The sequence below is a fragment of the Glycine soja genome, chromosome 5 (assembly GCF_004193775.1).
Source record: "Glycine soja cultivar W05 chromosome 5, ASM419377v2, whole genome shotgun sequence".
NCBI classification, from domain to species: domain Eukaryota; kingdom Viridiplantae; phylum Streptophyta; class Magnoliopsida; order Fabales; family Fabaceae; genus Glycine; species Glycine soja.
Genome location: NC_041006.1, coordinates 42,548,649 through 42,569,496, shown reverse-complemented (window position 1 = coordinate 42,569,496; position 20,848 = coordinate 42,548,649). Strand labels below are relative to the sequence as shown.

At 34.3% G+C, this 20,848-nt stretch overlaps 4 protein-coding genes across 6 annotated transcripts; 2 read left to right on the top strand and 2 right to left on the bottom strand.

Annotated features, from left to right (window-relative positions):
* Window positions 1–1,548: 1,548 nt before the first annotated feature.
* LOC114413563 (probable lactoylglutathione lyase, chloroplastic) lies at window positions 1,549–6,759 on the bottom strand. 2 transcript variants are annotated; one of them, XR_003666931.1, is made up of 10 exons: window positions 6,557–6,759; window positions 6,167–6,368; window positions 5,815–5,939; window positions 5,573–5,637; window positions 5,118–5,330; window positions 4,975–5,022; window positions 3,873–3,980; window positions 3,240–3,380; window positions 2,128–2,236; window positions 1,549–1,952 (listed from the first exon to the last, which is right to left on the bottom strand). XR_003666931.1 is itself a non-coding variant. In XM_028378026.1 (9 exons), the coding sequence occupies exons 1-9, from the start codon at window positions 6,699–6,701 to the stop codon at window positions 1,911–1,913; spliced, it is 1,089 nt and encodes a 362-aa protein (XP_028233827.1). In that variant the 5' UTR covers window positions 6,702–6,757; the 3' UTR covers window positions 1,549–1,910. The 2 variants fall into 2 exon arrangements, 1 of the variants encoding a protein (XP_028233827.1); XM_028378026.1 differs by lacking the exon at window positions 2,128–2,236 and having other exon boundaries at window positions 6,557–6,757.
* Window positions 6,760–9,910: 3,151 nt separating this feature from the next.
* Window positions 9,911–13,116, top strand: LOC114413562 (sugar transport protein 14-like). The gene is made up of 4 exons (XM_028378025.1): window positions 9,911–10,193; window positions 11,399–11,721; window positions 11,826–12,455; window positions 12,559–13,116. The coding sequence occupies exons 1-4, from the start codon at window positions 10,052–10,054 to the stop codon at window positions 12,997–12,999; spliced, it is 1,536 nt and encodes a 511-aa protein (XP_028233826.1). The 5' UTR covers window positions 9,911–10,051; the 3' UTR covers window positions 13,000–13,116.
* A 1,038-nt stretch (window positions 13,117–14,154) lies between these two features.
* On the bottom strand, window positions 14,155–16,464 carry LOC114413561 (CRS2-associated factor 1, chloroplastic-like). Its single transcript, XM_028378024.1, has 2 exons — window positions 16,097–16,464; window positions 14,155–15,474 (listed from the first exon to the last, which is right to left on the bottom strand). The coding sequence occupies exon 2, from the start codon at window positions 15,286–15,288 to the stop codon at window positions 14,491–14,493; it is 798 nt and encodes a 265-aa protein (XP_028233825.1). The 5' UTR covers window positions 15,289–15,474; window positions 16,097–16,464; the 3' UTR covers window positions 14,155–14,490.
* A 460-nt stretch (window positions 16,465–16,924) lies between these two features.
* Window positions 16,925–20,647, top strand: LOC114413559 (probable glycosyltransferase At5g03795). Of its 2 annotated transcripts, none has more exons than XM_028378021.1 (5): window positions 16,925–17,059; window positions 17,337–18,189; window positions 18,287–18,417; window positions 18,741–19,089; window positions 19,476–20,647. In XM_028378021.1, exons 2-5 carry the CDS (start codon window positions 17,407–17,409, stop codon window positions 20,142–20,144), a joined length of 1,932 nt encoding a protein of 643 aa, XP_028233822.1. In that variant the 5' UTR covers window positions 16,925–17,059; window positions 17,337–17,406; the 3' UTR covers window positions 20,145–20,647. The 2 variants fall into 2 exon arrangements, with proteins under 2 accessions (XP_028233822.1, XP_028233824.1); XM_028378023.1 differs by having other exon boundaries at window positions 16,928–17,059; window positions 17,271–18,189; window positions 19,476–20,144.
* The last annotated feature ends 201 nt before the right edge of the window (window positions 20,648–20,848 follow it).

Below are 20,848 nucleotides of genomic sequence, written 5' to 3'. Positions count from 1 at the left end.
AGAATTTTTTTTTAGAGAAAGAAAAAGAAAATGTCAGAAACACTTTGATCTAAAAAAAATTAATCCATTAATTCCTCAAAGTTATAAACATAAAATACTTAACCATTCTATCTATTCTAATAAAATAGTTATATTATTTATAATCCAAAAAAACAAATTAGGTCAAGTAACTTTATTTTAAAACTGTACTTAGTGTTTACCCACTTTTAAAAGCCCATAGAAAAAAACCATCATCAACATTTACGTTCACATAGCTGAATTAAAACCGCAGGGTCCAGGCAGGGGAATTTTCATTTAAGTATTATTATTACTCAGGATGCGGAAGCAAAGTAGCAAACGGATTTTCTTTTTTACAAAAATATTGTAATAAAAATACTTATTATTTGAATAAATAGAAATAAATAAATAATATAAAAAAACTTTATTTTAATAGAAAAACTTAAATTTGATTAAAAATATAAAAGTGTAAGTATGAAACATTGTATCCTTTTATAAAAGTGTCCTTTTACATAAAAAAAAATGTGAATATTAGTTAAAAGTTGTAAATGTAAAAGGTCCTATCATTTTATGAAAGGATATGTTATCATCAAAGGCTTTGTGTCTTCACCAAAATACATAACATGTATCTCTTTACATAATTTTTTTGCCAAAAATCGTTAAAATGTGTTTTTTTGAAGGGTTATATTTCTTCGCCAAAAGACAAAAAATGATCACACAAAAGTAATAGTAATATACACAGTGAAAATAGTTGAGAAGCTAATTTTTTTGCATTCAAATCATTTTCTACCTTCTTTTGTGCGTAGAAAGAAATAAGAAAATTATTATTTTGTTAACTACCATTGAAAATAAGCTTGACTGTGAGTTGCATACCATATAACCTATTGCATTCAATTTTTACTGGAAGTAAATCGAACCTAAAGCTTAGTATTTCACACACATCGTGAAGACTTGCACAATGTTTTTGTTATTTCTTCTTTATTGCGGGAACATTATCATTTATCATCAATATTTTTCTCTTCAATATTTTTTCTTTGTTGCAGAACCAACGTTTGAGCAAAATTTTGACATTAGGATAACTTAAAAATAATGAAAAAATAAATTATATTTTTGTATCTTTAAAATAAAAATAAAATCTATTTTGTAATTGTTGTAGTAAGAAAATTTGTAGAACCATAATCACACAAATTGTTTATAATCAAATCACTAAATATGATTTCATCTTTTGTTATTTAATGTAAAAAATGGTTATGAAATTTAAATTTATACTATCTTATCAATAATTCATGGACTAAGTTTTTACTGAATTTTCATTGAAATAATTTTACAATAAGCATTATTCTTTTGAAAATATGAAACTGTAATTTATTTTATTATTTATTCTCTTATACTATTTTAATGTTATATTTCAATTATGAATAAGATTTTAACATTGTATAAGTTATCTTTCAATTGTTTAAAATTAAAATGAACAACAGTTTCAACTATGGTAAAATAAAATTAAAAATAAATCATGAGATTAAATTGAATAATTTTATTTAACTGTTCTAATTCAATTGGCAAAGACCCGTGTCCAAAATTTACTCTAAAAAGTAGAAGAGTAATGTTCCATGATACGCCTCTGAAATATCCAGAGTGAACAACGACAAAGTTTGTCCTACTGCCAAAATCACGAAGGCCAAAGAAAATGGAGATAAACGACATATGTTTCTCAACCTTGCTTCATTGTATTTAGTTGAAGACATTTGCTACAGCTTACAGGGGTCGGTGCTATTGTCATTATTACATTATCTACAAAATCGGATTTGAATATGATACACTCTGATGCATACATTTTTCTTAAAGAATACCGATTCTTTGCCAGATTTTGATACTGATCTCACAAGATTGCTATGATGACCTACCAAAATACTCTACTCCAACTCCTTTAGAAAATCAACATTATCTACAAAAACCTGCACATTGGAGGTGGGAAAGCTAGTTAGTCACAAATGATGATTACTTAAGAATGAATGAACAAGATGATGATTACTAAGAATGAATGAGCACGGGACGCTAGATCTCCAAACATGAAAATGAAAGGACGAACTGAGAAATAAACATGATGAAAAAAGAAAAATGCATGCTTACACTTTAATCAGTTGAGTTGAAAACTTAATTTTGTCTGAAAAACATCAACATGTTCTTATGTGTCATGCCAAAGCAAACAGAAGACAGACCTTCCACTCCTTGTTATGTACTGAATGCGAAAGTACAGCACAAGCAAATGATAGTAATCACTTGTAAAAATTAGGTGGCATTGATCATACTGGGCGAATTCTGATTAAGCTAACACGTTATCACAATCACAACACAAAATCCAATAAATAAATTCAACAAAGGAGCAGATAAATGGAAAAGTTTTATGTCACACGACCAATGTTGATACCGTGACATTTTCTACCATCTCTAAGTATTACTACTTTGATATTGTAAATACCATTGCATGGTATCATAATGAGATATCTGCATTAAAGTAAGAAACTGAAATCTTCTTTAGGCATTAGATAGAAAATAATTAATGAGCTTTTGAGATAATTGCTCGCTTACATGGTATTTGACATGAAACAACTTGAAGCTTAAGCTGTTGGGTAAAGGCACATGAATGATTTTATATCTAACCCACCCCCTCACACGAGTCCTTTTAGACTTGAGATGTGAACAACGAAGGTGTCCACCCTAACTTGTACTGAAATTTAATTTTTATATAGAGCAACATGGCAACAAGGATTGAATTTTAAACCACATGGTCTTAAGAACTTTGATATCCCAACAGTTTAAATTGCTAGTAAAGGACATATGAATGGTTTTATATTTGACAGTATCAAAAATTTTATGACCAAGTGGTTCAAACTTTCATCTCTATTGCCTTTATTCTTCTAAATAAAGTTAAATTTACTGTAAAAATGAGCATGTTGTGTGAAGGGCAAGAAGGCATGTTAGAAATATAGTTTAATCTTTTTAAGATAGTGTCTTTTGATATGGTATTAGAGTCTTTGTCAACAAACAGTCAAGAGTTCAATCATTGTCATCCACATTCTTTTATACATAAGTTGAATATCAGCACGAGGGAAAAATGAGTTGTGCATTATCCAAGCTTCAAGTCCAACAAGCTATTACATGCAAGGATGTATTAAACAAAACCATTCATGAGTTTTCACTTTTCAGGGAGACTTTAAATAATAAAGATCAAAGAGACATACCGACTTCCAGCCATCTGGATCCAAGCATGCAGTAATTTTTGTGTTGATACCAGGTAATGCTCCAGGTTCCCGAGTAATCTTTCCTCCAGCTAGTTTAATTGCTTCTGCAGTTTTGTACACATCATCTGTGCCTACTGCAATCTGCAAATGGGGTATTACAGTCATGAATTTGATAGAAAATGAGAGGTCAGAGGTAAGTGTAGACAGAGAAAACAAAGTAGAGTGTGAGTTTTTAAAGAGAGAATGTTGTTATTTCTCAAAAGTTGAATACAAGAGTTGGAGCCTCTTTATATTATAGACTCTGAATACTACACAAATTGTTGTTCAACTGATTCCAGAGTCCTAAGCACCTTACAGAATCTAACAGCTGAAATCTACAATTGGGCCAATGGTGAGATTTTAGCTAGTTAGCATGGGGTCATAGGTTTAAACCTCGTTGCCATTATTGTACTAAAAAATTTGAGGTATGAAGTTAACTGTGGATATGAAAACACAGGGTAACAATAATTTCAATTGAAAAAAAAAAGAAGAAAAAAGCAGCTGTTATTGTTAATACAGAATAAAATCTGACATCACAATTGCAGCAACAGATTCCATAAAAAAGAACAATCCAAGAGAGAAACTTCTGCTTACCTGAGCATAAGCATTTCCTTTATCATATTCAGTGACTCCATAATTGTAAGTCAACTCCAGAACAGTGCTTTTATCTTCTGGACCATAACCCAGCATTGCTATGGTGTACTGCCCAAAAGAAGGCCATCAAAGAAAATGAAACGAAGGTAAGTACATGCCCAAAGTATCAAATAAGGTGTTGGGAAACAATTGAGGCCATTAAACAAAGCAAGATGAAAACCTAAAATTTATAAAGGTCATAGAAATATGTCAAAATAAGCATAAATCAGAAAAAAATGAGCAGAAGGCGGTTGCATTTGCAGAAGATATCCACAGAATTATCCACAAGTGAACAAATTGAAAGGACTTTGACAAGGATTCATTTTCATAATTATATTGCGCAGGACAAAAATCTATAAGTAAGACACTTATTCTACAGCTTTGTAGACACTCCTGAACCAAAAGGCAAATTTTGCAGATCATAAACAGTGTCATTTTCCAGTTACCAGCTGTTAACCCATCAGTGTGTTTGGATAACACACAGGAATGAATTATATCTCACAAAATCATGGTGATATATGAAAAAGTAGAAGCAACTATTTGTTGTTTTACCTTCACACTGAATTTTTTTTTATTATTTCTCACCATGAAGCTAATCCAAACACACTAATAATATATTTACCTTGCATTCATTCTTGCACCCTCAGAAGATTTCAGACAGAGTTAAGTAAAAGGATGAAATTGGCATTTGGTAAGACAGATACTTGGAATAGTCTTCCATTCTTCCATTCAAAACAACTATAATGCTGAACTGAATATATTTTTGTACACTACCAATCAAATAGCAAGAAACTAAAGGTGCATATTTTATGAGAATCAAGCTTGTAATAGTAGTTATTCAATAATAACAAGATATAAAAAATGTAAGCATTTAGGATTGATTAGAAAGGAGCTCTCTTATCCTCAAGCTTAATTTTTCCAGAATAGGTGTCATGAAGTATACATAACAAAAATTTCACAATCTCATAAACCTAAATTTAAACCATCTTAACTGTTAAGTACAAGGTATATTAATTGCATATATTTCACAGAGAAAATTACATTAAAAGGGAAGCCGTCATACCTTGTATTCTGGATTGTCTCGTGTACGAAGCAGCTCCATACCAAATGCCTAAATGGCAAGCAATAACATAAATGTCTTAATGTAAAGTAAAGGAAACAAGAAAACTAAAGTCTGAACCAGCATAAAATAGCATTGACCCTTACCTTCTCATAAAATTCTATGGAACGATTAAGATCACCCACTCGAAGCATTACTTGGCACAAGGGTTCAGGAGTGGGACCTCTTTCTATAAGTTCAAATTTGTAACCATCAGGATCTTCAATAAATGCAATTACTGAACGCCCTCCCTTGACAGGACCAGGCTCCCTAGTTATTTTGCCACCCTTAGCTCTGATTAGTTCCACTGCTTTTGCAACCTATAAAGAATCATACAGACAAAGAAATTCCTGCATATATGTTAGTCAAAAGTCCAATAGAGAAGAAATCCTAAATGACAACCAAAACTGCACCTCTATTCCACACCCGATTCCCAAGAGAATAAAGAAGACACAATTTGACTAATGACTAGCCACAAGAGATTGCAAATAAAGGCCACCAACATGAGACAGCAAAGATGCTAAGAAGGACAGTAGAAGGAACTAAAGTTTGGAAATCTTACATCATCAACAGCTATACCAAAATGGCCAAATCCAGTTCCGATATCATACTTGTCAACTCCATAATCTGAAATGTTGTTAAACGAAAAACAAAAATTAATTGAAAGCTTTCTCTGCAGAAGCAGGCATAACTTACTCCATAAAGAGACAAAGTCTTGTAATTATTAGGAAAGGTCATCAAATAGATTTGATTTTGCACATTTCAAGAGGAATGTCATTGTCAACATAATAGTCAGATCCTTACTGTATGTCAGTTCAATAACAAAGTGTGAGTCTTCGGGCCCATATCCAAGAAAGGCATTAGTATATTTCTCCTCTGGTATGTCCCTCTTTCTGAGGAGCTTCATTCCTAGGCACTCTGTATAAAACCTGAAACCACCAAGAGTAAACATGCACTCGACAAAGTTTATCATATCATAGATAAGCACTTTTCAATCAATTTAATAAAAGCTCTCTCATTTAGCTTCTCCAAGACTTGATTTTAACCTCTACGTAAGTTAATTTTAACTTGTGAGGGAAGCTTAATTCATTTTATCCTATAAGTGCTTATTAAGTTTTATCCAAACAGAACCTAATTAGGATATGATAGTACATACTTTATGGTCCTGTCCAAGTCCCCAACACGATATACAACATGAAGCATTCTTCGCTTGTCCTGTTTGACCCACTCAAGCACATTTTCTGGTGAAGCAGCTGAAATCGATTGAGACACGTGCCCTGATGCCATGATTCTCGTGGAGTTGCCATGTTGTCTCAACTCTCTGGAAGCTTTGAGGCCAAAACTATTGGATTGAGACACTGCACCCAAAATCAATTTTAGTTCATCAAATAATGCAATTATTCATGACAAGTTTTGCTAATACTATAGTATATTTAAAAACAAAAAGGGAATTAGCAAGGGTGCGGAATTTCAGGTTAGTAAAGTGGTGTTTGATTTATAGTTGGATGTGAAATTTAAGGTTAAACAAATGGCGAGAGGAACTTACCAGAGGGAGAGGGAAGATGGGAGAAAGAGATACGAGAAGAAGGGTTGGAGAGCGAAAGAGATGACGGTGTTAAGAATCTAAGGGAGGAGAGAGTGGGTCGAATCGAAGAAGAAGAAGCCATGGGAACCACTCTCACCAATACCATTGGGGTGACCCTTGTATTGTGGATGAGTGAGGGGAGAATAACAACTAATTGTAAAATGATATAACTCCTCAAATTGCTTTCTTTACCTTACATTATTCCATTTCTGTCGAATTATTGTTTATTGATTCCTCTTTCATTCCTTTTCCCTCTCATTTTGGAGTTGGATGGAAAGTTTCACAAAATTAGTTTCTACATAATGAACTATGATGGCGAATTTATCGCTTTAATTTGGTAAAAAAAAAAAAAAACATGTGATATACTCAAGTTAAAATATCGGTTTATCTAATATTTTAGTTTGTAAATTATACAAAATAATTTTTGGTTTTATTTTTATATTATTAACATTTATGGGAAACAAATATGTCTAAGGTATATAAAAATAGTTTTTTAACTGCTATATAAAAAATTTTAAATTTATAAACTATACTTTTTAATTTGTAAGGAACAATTTAAACTATAATATAATATTATTTTTAATTATTGGCAATTTAACAAAAATTTATTGAAATTCAATTTAAATATAAACATAAAGGAGTATAAATTAAAAGGAACAGACAATTGAAAACAAAATATAAATATAATGGCTTATACAAAATAACAAAAAGGAATAAAACAATAAATACTTTAAATTAACATTAATATTTCTTTACAAACTTTAAAAAGTTTAAGTAACATTTTATAAATTAGCCACACCCTCCATAAATATACTTTCGGTAATCATCCTTCGTAATCACCTTCTAACCCTCTCCCAACATGCACCATAAAAGACAAAGATCACTTCATTGAATACATGAGTTCAATGATCAAGTGGCAATAAAGCTGACATGATCTCCTCACCCTGCATACACCGTATAAAACAAAATGTTTTAAAAAATTTGAAATCGATAATTAATGTATTTTTTAAAATATCATTAATTGAATGAGATTATATATTATTTTATAACAAAATGAGATTATATTTACTGCTTTCAGAATGGGTCTCACAAAATCTCAGTGCGAGCAAGCTTACCTCAAACTATTAGACTTTAAAATTGGGTGTGGTTATAGACTAGGTCACGAAGGTATTACGGTCCATGAATATCCCACCTTCATCTAGGTCAAGATACCTTGGCCGGGTAACGTCATAATTCAAACACGTCCTATCCCACCTTAAAAAAAATGTCATTGTCTGTCTTCCATGTCTACTAGCTGAAAATATTTTAGACAAGTCTCAATTCCTGATCCTACTTATAAAGGATTCTCATTCAATGGTTTAAAAGTCCTCACTCAACATAGGATCTTATTTAACCCAAATTAGGCAACCACCTCGTGTCAGATCCTTACGAAACTTAAGCCTATAAATAATGGTGTCACTTCTAATTCCACCTCAAATATGTACTTACGTCAAGTTTAAGGTGTATGTAAGTGTCACTCGATCATTCTATAGTACGCTTTCGATAAATACTTCCTCTATGACCCTCTAGAGTTTCACACGTGTCAATGAGAGTCTCTACACTCTCATTTTATAGTACGCTCCACGCTATTGGTCCATGATACAAAGTGTTGTCTTAGGATCGTAGCAAATATATCGATTGTACAAGAAATAAAGTAAGAAAGTAAAAATTGTCAAAATTAATTACTCTATTGACTCAAAATTAAGAAATAATTATTTTTTTGAGATTTTTAGGGTTTAATGAAAGAGCGAATAGCCAATGGTAAATCTTTAAGATCCAATAACAAATAGTGAATCTTCAAGTTTTTATAAACAATAAATCACAGCTTCTCATCTGATGTGTGATAAAATTGTTTTTATAAACACAAAACCACTATGAAAAAGGGAACCTCAACTCAGCATAACATTTTTAAAAATCATCAAACACTCCACGACGAGAAGCAAACTAGAAGTAAGCAAGCTAGAAAACACTGTTACAGAACTTCAATACAAACAAACCAAAAAAAGAATAGTATACCAACAAAAAAGTGTCCATTGGAGCAGAGAAAACCTATTCAACATTTTGAAAAGTGTAAACTCAAGCAAAAGTGTTATGGGTCATACAATTAGTTTGAACATTATCCTTATTCTTTTACATCCTCATATACACTAGCTCTAAGTTTAACCAATCTCAATATACACACAAATTGCATATCAATAATGAAATCAAACAAACAAAAATCCAAATCCAACATAGTTTGGTGGAAATGCAACCTACAAACCCTAGATTATATACACAAAATGCAAATGAATGAAACCAAAGAAGTCAGAGTCCTCCAAGAACTAACTTTCGAGAGAGCGAGAGAGACTAACTTTCGAGAGACAAACAAGCTTTATATTTCACGAAAGAAGTTAGAGTCCTCCAAGAAAAAGATTGAGGGCTCTCTGAATTAGAGAGAGATCATCGTTGAGAAAGAAAGAGGAGTGAGAGAACGATTGTAAAAAAGGAATATGTTTGTTGTGTCCTGAGTTCATAAAAAGAATTTCAAATTCTTTATCCAAATACATTATTTTAAGATCTTTAAAAAATTGAATTACCCTATTAAATTTTTTCATTCAAAGAGATTGTAAATCAATTCTTCATGGTTAAATTTCATCACCTATTTATCTACTCAAACTAGGAGATAACTTAACTATTTCTCATTTATTTCGTAATAATAATCTAATTTTTAAATTAGATAAATTAAATATCTCACAATTTTATTGACTTCCAACCGATTTGATTTTTTTCCCTATCATTTTTTGGAATGCATCCTTTAACATCCCATTGTCAGACAACAGTTGACTATTTTAAGAAAAAAAAAAATTACATGTATAATTGTTGACAAGCGTAGCTCATATAAGACAAAGGATGCTTTTTTTATTGACAAGTTGGCACAAACCATATTCATGAACTACGACGTATTTCATACGACGGGATAAGATTGGACATTCTAGCTGAACTACGTTCTACTCATATTGATAAACCCACACTCAAATGTGACTCTTCTCTGTCTTTATCCACGCTACTATAGCATAGTTTGAAATTTCGTGCCTAATGATTTTAACTCAATTAATTTATTACTTCTCCTCTGGCATTATAATTATTATTTTAATTTTATAACAAAATTTATAAATGAATTAATAATGATAAGATTAATTTTATAAATTATTATTTTTTATATACATCAAATAACTTAATATGAAAATTATTTTATTTTAGGACAGTGGGAATATCTCAAAAGGCAAAAAAATTTAATGCCAAGATTAAATAGGAAAAGAATCGCATCTTAGAGCACCATTAAATGAAAGTTGTCTTTTCAAGTTTGATTACGCAGCATGCTCTTTGTGTGTAAGGTTGTGTTTGGTGGACCTCTCTGACACACAGAGAGAATAGAGAATGGCTGGTGGAGGAGTAGAAAGTGGAGTGCCAGGGAAAAGGGCTCATCTTTACGAGCACAAGTTCAATGGCTATTTCTTATACACATGCTTGGTTGGTGCCCTTGGTGGTTCTCTCTTTGGCTATGATCTTGGTGTTTCAGGTGTTGTTTCTCTTATCCTTTTTCGCATCATTCCCATTTGCTCTATTTTATTTCATTTTTATTTGACTGTAACTCACTGATCTAATGCCGATTGCTAGCTGCTTTGATTTGTTTCATCGTTTTTCACTTTTTCTCTTTGAGATTTCAGAAGCCTCTTAATCACATTCATTGAAACTAAACATTTTAAATTCGTTCACGACGAATTTGACAGGCCGAGCCGATGATGATGATAATACGTTGGTACTCCAAATATATATATATATATATATACATATATATAAATATTATAATACTCCGGAATTAAAAATGTCGGTGGTTTTTTTTTATGAAGAGGAATATGTTAGATCATATGCCCTGCGTTTAATGGTTAATTAATGCTGATTGCTTTAAAATTTTTTAGATCGAATTAGAAGTTGCACGCCGGAATAGTGATCTTTTCGTCCTCTGTCGCGTTGTTGTGAAAGAAAAATAAAAATGGTGGATTTTGATTTTTTATTTTTTTTTAAATTTGTGGAAAGGATGATAAAACAGCAGCAGCAAGCATATTCTATATTCCCTGTCAATATCATGTGTAACTGTTGCCGAGAATCGCGGCTGGAAACACAGCTAGCTTCTGCTTCTGCATTGGAGTATAATTTTTTTATATTACCAATTAATTATAATTATCTTAATTATTATTTTTAAATAATTATTTAAAAATTAATAATTTCTAACTATATGTCATAATTCATAATTAAACGATAATTTTTTTTACATTTTACTTTATTTTAATTGAATCCAGTATTATTAGGCAATAAAAATAAGAAAATTCACAAAAGTCTTTGCAGAGGCAAGCAATTCCCAGATCAGATTAGCATTCCTTGATTATTAATTTTAACGAGCTAACTTTAAAATAAAAATGTCACATGTTTATAGATTATTGCAAAAAATGTGAATTTATGGTAGCTTTACGTCCAGAGGACGAGCCCTGGTGCAACGGTAAAGTTGTGCCTTGGTGACTTGTTGGTCATGGGTTCGAATTCGGAAACAGCCTCTTTGCATATGCAAGGGTAAGGCTGCGTACATTATTCCTCCCCCATAGCGAAGAGCCTCTGGACAATGGGGTACGAAGTTTTTTTATGGTATGAAAATTTTCAATTTTAAATAAAACTTTCAATTAAAGTGTCTTTATAAATCAGAAGCATTAATGATTTGTGATGCGTCAGGTGGGGTGACTTCAATGGATGATTTCCTGAAGGAATTCTTCCCAAATGTGTACAGAAGGAAGCAGATGCATCTGCATGAAACAGACTATTGTAAATATGACGACCAAGTGCTGACACTGTTTACATCATCTCTTTATTTCTCAGCACTGGTCATGACATTCTTTGCTTCCTTTTTGACAAGAAAGAAGGGAAGAAAGGCCAGTATCATTGTGGGAGCCCTTAGCTTCCTGGCTGGGGCAATCCTCAATGCTGCAGCCAAGAACATTGCAATGCTAATTATTGGCAGAGTCCTTCTTGGTGGAGGCATTGGATTTGGCAACCAAGTAAGTGCTGAAATACTCCAAAACCATTATAAGACTCATTTTAGTCATTGATTTTGTTGTTTCTGAATGGATTTCCATTAATAGTATTATTCTTAATTGTGTAGGCTGTTCCATTGTATCTTTCAGAAATGGCTCCAGCTAAGAACCGAGGAGCAGTGAACCAACTGTTTCAGTTCACAACTTGTGCTGGAATCTTAATTGCAAACCTAGTGAATTACGCTACTGCAAAACTCCATCCCTATGGATGGAGGATATCTCTGGGTTTGGCAGGTTTTCCAGCATTTGCAATGCTTGTTGGAGGTATTTTGTGTGCTGAGACACCAAACAGCCTTGTGGAGCAAGGAAGGTTGGATAAAGCAAAAGAAGTATTGCAGAGAATTAGAGGTACCGAGAACGTCGAAGCTGAATTTGAGGATCTTAAAGAAGCCAGTGAAGAAGCACAAGCCGTGAAGAGCCCATTTAGGACACTCCTCAAGAGGAAGTACAGGCCACAACTGATCATAGGTGCCTTGGGGATTCCAGCATTCCAGCAACTGACTGGAAATAACTCCATCCTCTTCTATGCCCCAGTCATTTTCCAGAGCTTGGGGTTTGGTGCCAATGCTTCACTGTTTTCATCTTTTATCACCAATGGGGCTCTTCTTGTTGCCACTGTCATCTCAATGTTTTTGGTTGACAAGTTTGGTAGAAGAAAATTCTTTCTGGAAGCTGGATTTGAAATGATCTGCTGCATGGTAACTACTACTACTACTACTACTACATGTTTATTGTCCTTGAGTTTCATCCAACAAGTGCAATGCTAACCACTGCTAATTGGGCTTTTTGATTGCTTTGCAGATTATTACAGGTGCAGTTTTGGCAGTGGACTTTGGACACGGCAAAGAACTTGGGAGAGGAGTGAGTGCCATTCTGGTTGTTGTGATCTTCTTGTTCGTTTTGGCATACGGGAGATCTTGGGGTCCCCTTGGGTGGTTGGTTCCCAGTGAGCTCTTCCCATTAGAGATAAGGTCAGCTGCACAGAGCATTGTGGTGTGTGTCAACATGATCTTCACTGCACTTGTTGCTCAATTGTTCCTCATGTCACTTTGCCACCTCAAATTTGGGATCTTTTTGCTCTTTGCTGGCTTAATTTTCTTCATGAGTTGCTTTATCTTCTTCCTTTTGCCCGAAACCAAGAAAGTTCCAATTGAGGAGATTTATCTTCTTTTTGAGAATCATTGGTTCTGGAGGAGATTTGTAACTGACCAAGACCCAGAGACATCAAAGGAGACTGTTTAAAATTCTCAACAAAATAGATTGAACAATTCTAGTTTTTTTTTTCTTTATTCATTTTGGAGTCAATTATTTCTTACTTGCATTGTCCAAAAATAAATCTATTAGGATATTTCTTTTAAATATGGTTTCTTGCTTTTAATATTCTTTGAATTTCTTTTCCTCAGCGATGAGAACTTCGTACTATAAAGAAGACCATTGAGGTTATATTTAGAGTAAGGAAAAACATTTTAGTTATCATTGTTTAAAATAAGATGAGATAATAACAAAATCGAATACAAGTATATGGTCCCCACCAAAATACTAACGACATGTCAACAAGAATCGGTGTGTGCCGCAACTTTTCAACAGCTGCATACAAAGTGTATTTGACAGGACTCACGAAATGCCTTGCGTTCAGCACTACAATTTTTTCGCTAATTTCTGTTACAGAAAACCTTTTTTCACATCATACCACATTAATAACTTACTCTGCACCTCCAAAAAGAAAAGGCTAAGACCTGAGAAACAAAACACCCATAGCATCCGCTAAAAGGGACCAAACGATCCAACGGGCCTCCTGATCCGCACCCATCTTGGCTAAAATATCAGCAATAGCAATGTATGCAACAACCAAACATCCTAGTTGCGATTCAGAAGATATTGGATGGTCTTGATGATTCCCTGAAATTGAAAGTGCTGACACTCTTGATTGATTATGCAATAGCATAGGCTGAGTTTGAGTAACTGACAGCATTGCGGTGACCCATGAACTCAGAATGAAGTTGTTTAGATCCAATTCCCAAACGCATCTCTCATAACTCCTCCAAAACCCGCTCTAGAAGGAACTCCCCTATGTTTGATCCAATAGAGACAGAACACAGCTTTCGTTTCCCCTGTATTTCTAACATTACGTGCCTTTTTAAAAGTAAATATGTCCATACTTGATGCTTTTGCTTTCGATAAGAATTTTTTCACTTTAAATCAAGTAATTACCCAAGATCTTTAAATAAAGCTATTATAAAACTCCTAAGCACAAACTAACACAAGATCACCTGGATTAAACTAAGAAATATTCATAATTTTATATGAACTAATTACCAACTATGAACAATTGAATGTAAATTGATCAAAACGAACGCAAAAACTTGTTCAATTTGGATCAAACATGAATTAAGAAAATACCACTTTTGATGTCTTAGCATTTAAAAATTAAGAAAATTGTTCTGGAAACAACAAAAGAATGTAATTTACATAAAAAATAAATCAGAAAAAATTTACAAACACCAGAATCTACCACTTTAGCAGTAACAATAAATCAGAAAAAACTTAAACAAAATGGATAAAAAATAATGGACATCCTCTTTGCCCGGATCCAAGTTGACCTCCGCTATAACAGCCCCCTCCGCCAGTCTGGCGCCTTCCTCCAAGCCCTCCACTTCCCCAACTCGGACGTCGCTGGTTGATCCTCACCACCAAGTAAAATTACACTAGAACTTCTGATAAAATCATCCAATATCATGTTAAAAGTTTAGCAAGTTCATCAACTCCTAATGTTCCTTGTGGTACAACATTCAGTAATTGGTCATCAAAATTTGCTTGTCTAGGAATTTTAGTACTGTTCTCCTTTTTCCGTTTCATGGGAACAGTGGTAGTTTCTTCAGTCTCCAAAGTTGAACCTTCTTGCTTGTGACTCTTTTGAGCCTCAGCCTTTCTGTTTTTCCTAAAAACTGGTCCGGATGAAGCTGATTTGGCAAAGGCAACCGTGTTTTGATAAATATTGTCTGCATCCAAAGAATCCTTATCTAAAACAAGTGCACTGCCTTTCTCAACAGCTTGTTCCAACAGTAACAAAATTGCTTTCATAGAGGGAGCAACTGACCTTGGTGGCGGACTGACATCTCCTAAAGCATCTAGCAACTTATCAGAATGAGAATCCACCATGCCATCAGTAGAATTGTCACTACCATCTAGCGTTGCATGAGATCCTGAAATTGAAGCAGAAAGACCATCACTGCAGTTTCTGCTATCCATTATATGCTCAGTTCCATGACTTTCACTCATAGCTTTCGAGGGGCTTTCAGCATGGCTATTATAGTGTGGTATGGTCATACTTGGACTGAGGCTTGTGCGAGGTTCTGGATCAGCATAGGAGTTTGTGGAATTGTTTGTGGTTTCAACTTCATAGAGTTTTGTAAGTGAAGGAACTTCAGTAACCCCATACATAGATTGATGGCTATTTTCATTGGGATATGACACCTCAACCTTCACTTGAAATAGAGGAAATGCTAGTGTCATGTAATAAATTGCTTTCATGCTCTACTGGGTTCATCTGTAGGCCCAGTGCTGAGAATTCTAGGGCCTCTGATGGCAGTGGTTCGTAATTTTTATTGGATTCCTTGCGATCATCTCCTAGATCTGGCTAGATGACTTCCAATTTGGTCCTCTCCACATAAGTATGTGCTCATATTCAAACGAAATCAATGTGCATGGAACAAGATCCTACGGTCAAAAGAATAGATATGAAAGAAAGATTTTAAGATAGCATTTTCATTAATTAACATAAAAAAAACCAAAAGAATAGAAAACAAACAAAAAAATCTGAGTCCACATGATCTTCAACATTGGATGCAAAATTGATTATACCCTTAGTTTTGCTCCAATCTTTCGATAGTTCCTTTTATTTAGTCCTTGACAGTTTATACGCAAAAAGACAGATAAAGACAGTTAGATGCCAGTTTGCCAGAAGAGCATTAATTTTTCTTCATTGCTAAACAGTAATGAACATCCTTAAGAAAGGGGCCTCGTTTGCTGATCAGTAAAAGGAATAAAAAACAAAGAAGAATATATAGAAATACTCATTCTTATATCACCCCAAGACTTGAGTTTTTTTTTTAAAATTTTATCTTACTTCCTAATCTTTGATTACTTTATTAATTTTTTATCTCTTACTTATAAGTTTGCATTAATTTAAATACAAACTAAGTCCATTCAACACTCGGACTTGTAAGTAATTTACTGTTTGACAAATTGGTGCATTAACAAGTTTTTGGCGCCTTTTCTCGGGCAACGTGTCCGGTCCGAATAGCACGAACGGCGCTTCGTGCATTTTAGTTGGCTTTACCTTGGGGGTCTCCGTGTAACAGTACTAGAACAACGGGGCACCGTCGATAACATAGGAGAGTCCGTCGTCGCTGATTTCCACGTTTTTGGGGGCGCCGGATACCCGTTGCGGTTTCAATTTGAGGATGTTGGAGAACCTGAACGCTGGGTGTGACTGCCGGTCGACGTTGGATCTTGCTGGGCTTTTCGACCTTTAGGAAGGCCCGGTGGGCCGGTGTGTTCGGCGGACATTGCGGTTGTTCCAGCGAGAGAGATGGAGCTCCGAGGGGAGGGGCGAAGATGGGGAAAGTGTGTGGGAGCTTCAGAGCTATTAATTGCTGTGCTTCCAGCGCAACTAGCTGCTAGTGCTACGGCTGAACCGTGCCGACGTAATCATGCATTTTTTTTAAGGCATGATTATTAATTTTTTTGTCACTATAAAATAGGGATTTTTTTTATTTTAGTCCTTTGAATATTTTTTAAGCTTATTTTTAATAATTAAAATTTACAAAATAAAGTAAATGAAGTGGAGACAAATAAAGTTAAGAAAAAGATTTTAAAGTAATAATTTCATACAAATAAAATGTACAAACTATAATTTTAAAAGTTTTGGAGCTTCTTATTTTTACCTTTTTTTTCTTTGTAAATTTCATGATCCAAAAATATACAATTCATAAAATTTTAATTTAAAAACATATTTTAAACTTAAAAAAATATAAAAATATCAAATAATTCAATTCAAAATTAAATTTATTTTTTTAATCTTTAAAGATCATGCAAAAAAAAAAAAAAAGTGGTGTTACAAGAATTCAATTTATTAAGATACCTGAAATTGAAAATAACTTAGATCCTTCTGCTAGACAGCTGCGTGCTTCTCTGTTTGGTTCCGTGGGAGTCAAATATTATATAGCAAAAAGGAAAGGAGAGAGAAAGAGAGCTTGAATTGAAGTATGACGCTTCACTCTTCAGTCTTCACTGTACTGAGGTTAGTACTTTGTACTGTACTTCCCCATGTTGTCTCGTTCCGGAGCAAATGTCAATTTTGAACTCTTTTTTGCTTTTGCTTTCTTCATGCTCCTAAAGTACCATGCGTGTTAAGAAATAGTGAGAGTCGTTTATTACTTGATCTGGGTCACAACAATTTTCTGGCCCTTCTGCAGTTCTCTAACTATCAAATTTTCCATTTTTCTTAATAGGATGGGATCCTTTGAGTTTTATTTGTTTTCAAGCTTCTTCATTGATTTGGGAACTTATGTATGCAGCTAAGTGTTGGGGAGATTGAAGCTAATTTTCGAAGAATGAAGTGATTTGGTGTCGTCTCAGATCTGTCATATGGGGAACCGGAGATTGCTTTTTCTGTTGGGGGTACTTGCTGTTAACTTTTTACTGTTTCAGTCAATATTGGTTCCATATGGAAATGGAAATGCCCCATGGTCTTCAGTGCCCCAAAAGTATGATAATGTTAGACTTTCATTACATTCAACACCAAAGTACTTCACTGTTTGGAATCCACCAACAGGTACTGTTTCAGGGTTTTCTAACTCCTCTGCTTTCATTGCTACGGTGCAAAAAGTGCATATTCCTATTGTTGTTGATGAAGTTGGGCACGGTAAGAAAAAGGGGATGCACAATAATGTAAAGGGTGGTTTGGTCTCTGAAAGAAACGGCTCTGATGATAATGTTTTTGAACATGGGGCAGATAGAAATGATGTTCGTAGTTTGTCTGAGAAGAAAGATGTTGGAAAAGGTGACAGGTTGGAGTTGGAGAGTGTCGTTTCCAAAAATTTCATAGCAGATTCGGCCAAGGGCAGTAAGGTTGACTTTTCCGTGAAGCAATTTTTGGAGACAAAAAGGGGTGCCTCTAGGTTGGTAAAAGATAATAACATGGATTCAAGGGAACATGATGGAGTTGGTGTTCATACCTCAGACAGTTCAACTTTCTCTACTAATCTTGAAAATTCTCCCCAGAAAATTGTCTTTTCTGCCTCGGATAACAGTACTGCAGTGAGTATTCCTAGGAGAAAGATGAGGTGTATGATGCCGCCTAAGTCAAGAACGTTAATTGGGGAGATGAACCGTATTCTAGTGCGCAAGCGTGCTTCTGCTCGTGCTATGGTATTAATATTTAATATCTCTGTCAATTTATGAGCTAGCTACCTGGACAAGTTATTGTTGTGGTTATTTCAATCTAGAGTTCTATTTTTGGTTGCAGAGACCAAGGTGGTCATCCAAACGTGACCTTGAAATTCTTGCTGCGAGGTCAGAGATTGAGCATGCTCCTACAGTAACACACGACAAAGAACTTTATGCTCCTCTCTTTCGCAATCTTTCCATGTTCAAAAGGTATGCTTGAAGGAGTTGTTGAAGGAAATATAAAGTCCTTCCTTGACATGCATGTATCCTGACTCAAGCTTGTTTTTCATGCACCTGATTCTTCTAACTAACCATTTAAACGTTTGACTCTTGCTGCTCCCCTTAAGGGTATGATAATTTTGGAATGTACCTTAATCACAATGTCATCTTAGTTTTTTCTCTAGATATATGATATTGGGCTTCACTTGTTTGCTCTTACATGTCTTTTCTTTGTCCTTTTGTATCTGACTTAGGTCTGTACTACTATGAGCAAAGTTCAAGATCATTTGACTTTTTTCTTGTTGGATTTGCAGGAGTTATGAACTCATGGAACGCACACTCAAGGTTTATATATACAAGGATGGAAATAAACCCATCTTCCATCAACCTATAATGAAGGGACTGTATGCCTCCGAGGGTTGGTTTATGAAATTAATGGAGGAAAATAAGCATTTTGTTTTGAAGGATCCTGCAAAGGCCCATCTATTTTATATGCCATTCAGTTCACGTATGTTAGAGCACGCCCTTTATGTACGTAACTCTCATAATCGAACAAATCTCCGTCAGTTTTTAAAGGACTATACAGACAAAATTTCTGCAAAATATCGTTACTTCAACAGAACTGGTGGTGCTGACCATTTTCTTGTTGCTTGCCATGATTGGGTATGTTATTTATTTTTTCCCCTTAATTCTACTTGCACATGAACCATATACTGTTCCAACCTTCCAACATGATTTATTTATGATAGTTGAATTGAATGTCTCTTTAATGTCTTGATATGACATTCATTTTGATGATGTCAAATTTGTCTAGCTATATCATGTCCATTTTTGTGAATATAAGGGTATAAATAGCAGCCTTTGATAGATATCAATTATCATGTTCTAAAACAGATCACTCCTATATGAAGTGTTCTACTAAGTTACATCATCTCTAGTGATCTTCATCAGTTTGCATATCAGTAAATAAATCACCCCTGTGAGTGTGTAGCATAACATTATGCTTTTGTGTGCATATTGGTATAAGATTTATGGCGGGATTATTGCAGGCTCCATATGAAACAAGACACCATATGGAATACTGCATAAAGGCCCTCTGCAATGCTGATGTGACTCAAGGCTTTAAAATAGGAAGGGATGTTTCTCTTCCAGAAGCTTATGTCCGGTCAGTTAGAGATCCTCAGAGAGATCTGGGAGGAAAGCCTCCTCACCAACGACCCATTCTTGCTTTCTATGCTGGAAATATGCATGGTTATTTGCGTCCAATATTGCTAAAGCACTGGAAGGACAAAGACCCTGATATGAAGATATATGGCCCAATGCCTCATGGTGCTGCAAGCAAAATGAATTATATCAATCACATGAAGAACAGCAAATACTGCATATGCCCTAAAGGGTATGAGGTCAACAGCCCACGGGTGGTTGAAGCCATATTTTATGAGTGTGTACCTGTGATTATATCTGACAATTTTGTGCCACCTTTTTTTGAGGTTTTAAATTGGGATGCATTCTCAATAATCCTGGCAGAGAAAGATATTCCCAACTTGAAACAGATACTTCTTTCGGTGTCACAAGAGAAGTATCTCAAGTTGCAACTTGGGGTTAGAAAGGCTCAGAAACATTTTTTTTGGCATGTAAAACCCTTGAAGTATGACCTCTTCCACATGACCCTTCATTCAATTTGGTATAATAGAGTGTTTCAAATAAAGGTGAGATGATGATGCATATGAGCCCTCTGAACTAGAAAGCAGAAGCAAACATGACAAAAGAGCTTATGAAAAAGAAGGGGGAATTTCTGAGTATGAGAACTCGTGAAAGAATATAATAGGAACTTGGAATTTGTATTCAGAGTTTTAGATTGTTCTGTATGTATAAAAGCTGTATCATTTGAATGCATAAAAAAGAAATCATAATTAACCAATAAGACCCTCTCCCCCTTCCCAAAAAAAGTTGGAATTGTTATATTTTGTTATTGGCCGTATGTTGAAAGTTTAAAATTTTCTATTGTACACATACTGGTTGTCAGGTTGCGGTTGTAAATACCAGTCTTGTAGCCTAAAGTTGCCTTAGATCTCAATAATACCAATATGCTAGCAGAGCAAGGGCTAAGGAGTTGTATCCAGTAGACACCTTTATCTTGCTCCTTTAGTTTTGTATTTTTCCCTTTGATGTAATTGCCAAAAGAAAAAAAATTAATAGAAAATTCCTTCCTGCTTTCTGATTCAGATGCATTCGTAGCCTTGAGTTTGAGAATTGATTTCTAGGTGGAAAATCTGTAATATCACTGATGGTCTTATTCTTCCATTTTGCTCCCATAGCCTAAAACATGTTTGGAACTTGAACTGTAGTGCATGTGTAGAATGGTCTAATTTGAAAAGAAATAATTGTAAAAAGATTATTTCCCCGTAAGTTTCCAACTTTA

Excerpts from the sequence above, each read along its gene's own strand:
- LOC114413563 (XM_028378026.1), bottom strand. The coding sequence starts at position 6,701 with ATGGTATTGGTGAGAGTGGTTCCCATGGCTTCTTCTTCTTCGATTCGA. Across the intron at positions 3,981-4,974 it reads GAGACAATCCAGAATACAAG|TACACCATAGCAATGCTGGG; the intron begins GTATGACGGCTT and ends TCTTTTGGGCAG. Across the intron at positions 1,953-3,239 it reads ATCCAGATGGCTGGAAGTCG|GTTTTTGTAGATAATGTTGA; the intron begins GTATGTCTCTTT and ends TCCAATGTGCAG.
- LOC114413562 (XM_028378025.1), top strand. The coding sequence starts at position 10,052 with ATGGCTGGTGGAGGAGTAGAAAGTGGAGTGCCAGGGAAAAGGGCTCAT. Across the intron at positions 11,722-11,825 it reads GCATTGGATTTGGCAACCAA|GCTGTTCCATTGTATCTTTC; the intron begins GTAAGTGCTGAA and ends TTAATTGTGTAG. Across the intron at positions 12,456-12,558 it reads TTGAAATGATCTGCTGCATG|ATTATTACAGGTGCAGTTTT; the intron begins GTAACTACTACT and ends ATTGCTTTGCAG.
- LOC114413561 (XM_028378024.1), bottom strand. The coding sequence starts at position 15,288 with ATGAAAGCAATTTATTACATGACACTAGCATTTCCTCTATTTCAAGTG.
- LOC114413559 (XM_028378021.1), top strand. The coding sequence starts at position 17,407 with ATGGGGAACCGGAGATTGCTTTTTCTGTTGGGGGTACTTGCTGTTAAC. Across the intron at positions 18,190-18,286 it reads GTGCTTCTGCTCGTGCTATG|AGACCAAGGTGGTCATCCAA; the intron begins GTATTAATATTT and ends TTTTGGTTGCAG. Across the intron at positions 18,418-18,740 it reads AATCTTTCCATGTTCAAAAG|GAGTTATGAACTCATGGAAC; the intron begins GTATGCTTGAAG and ends TTGGATTTGCAG.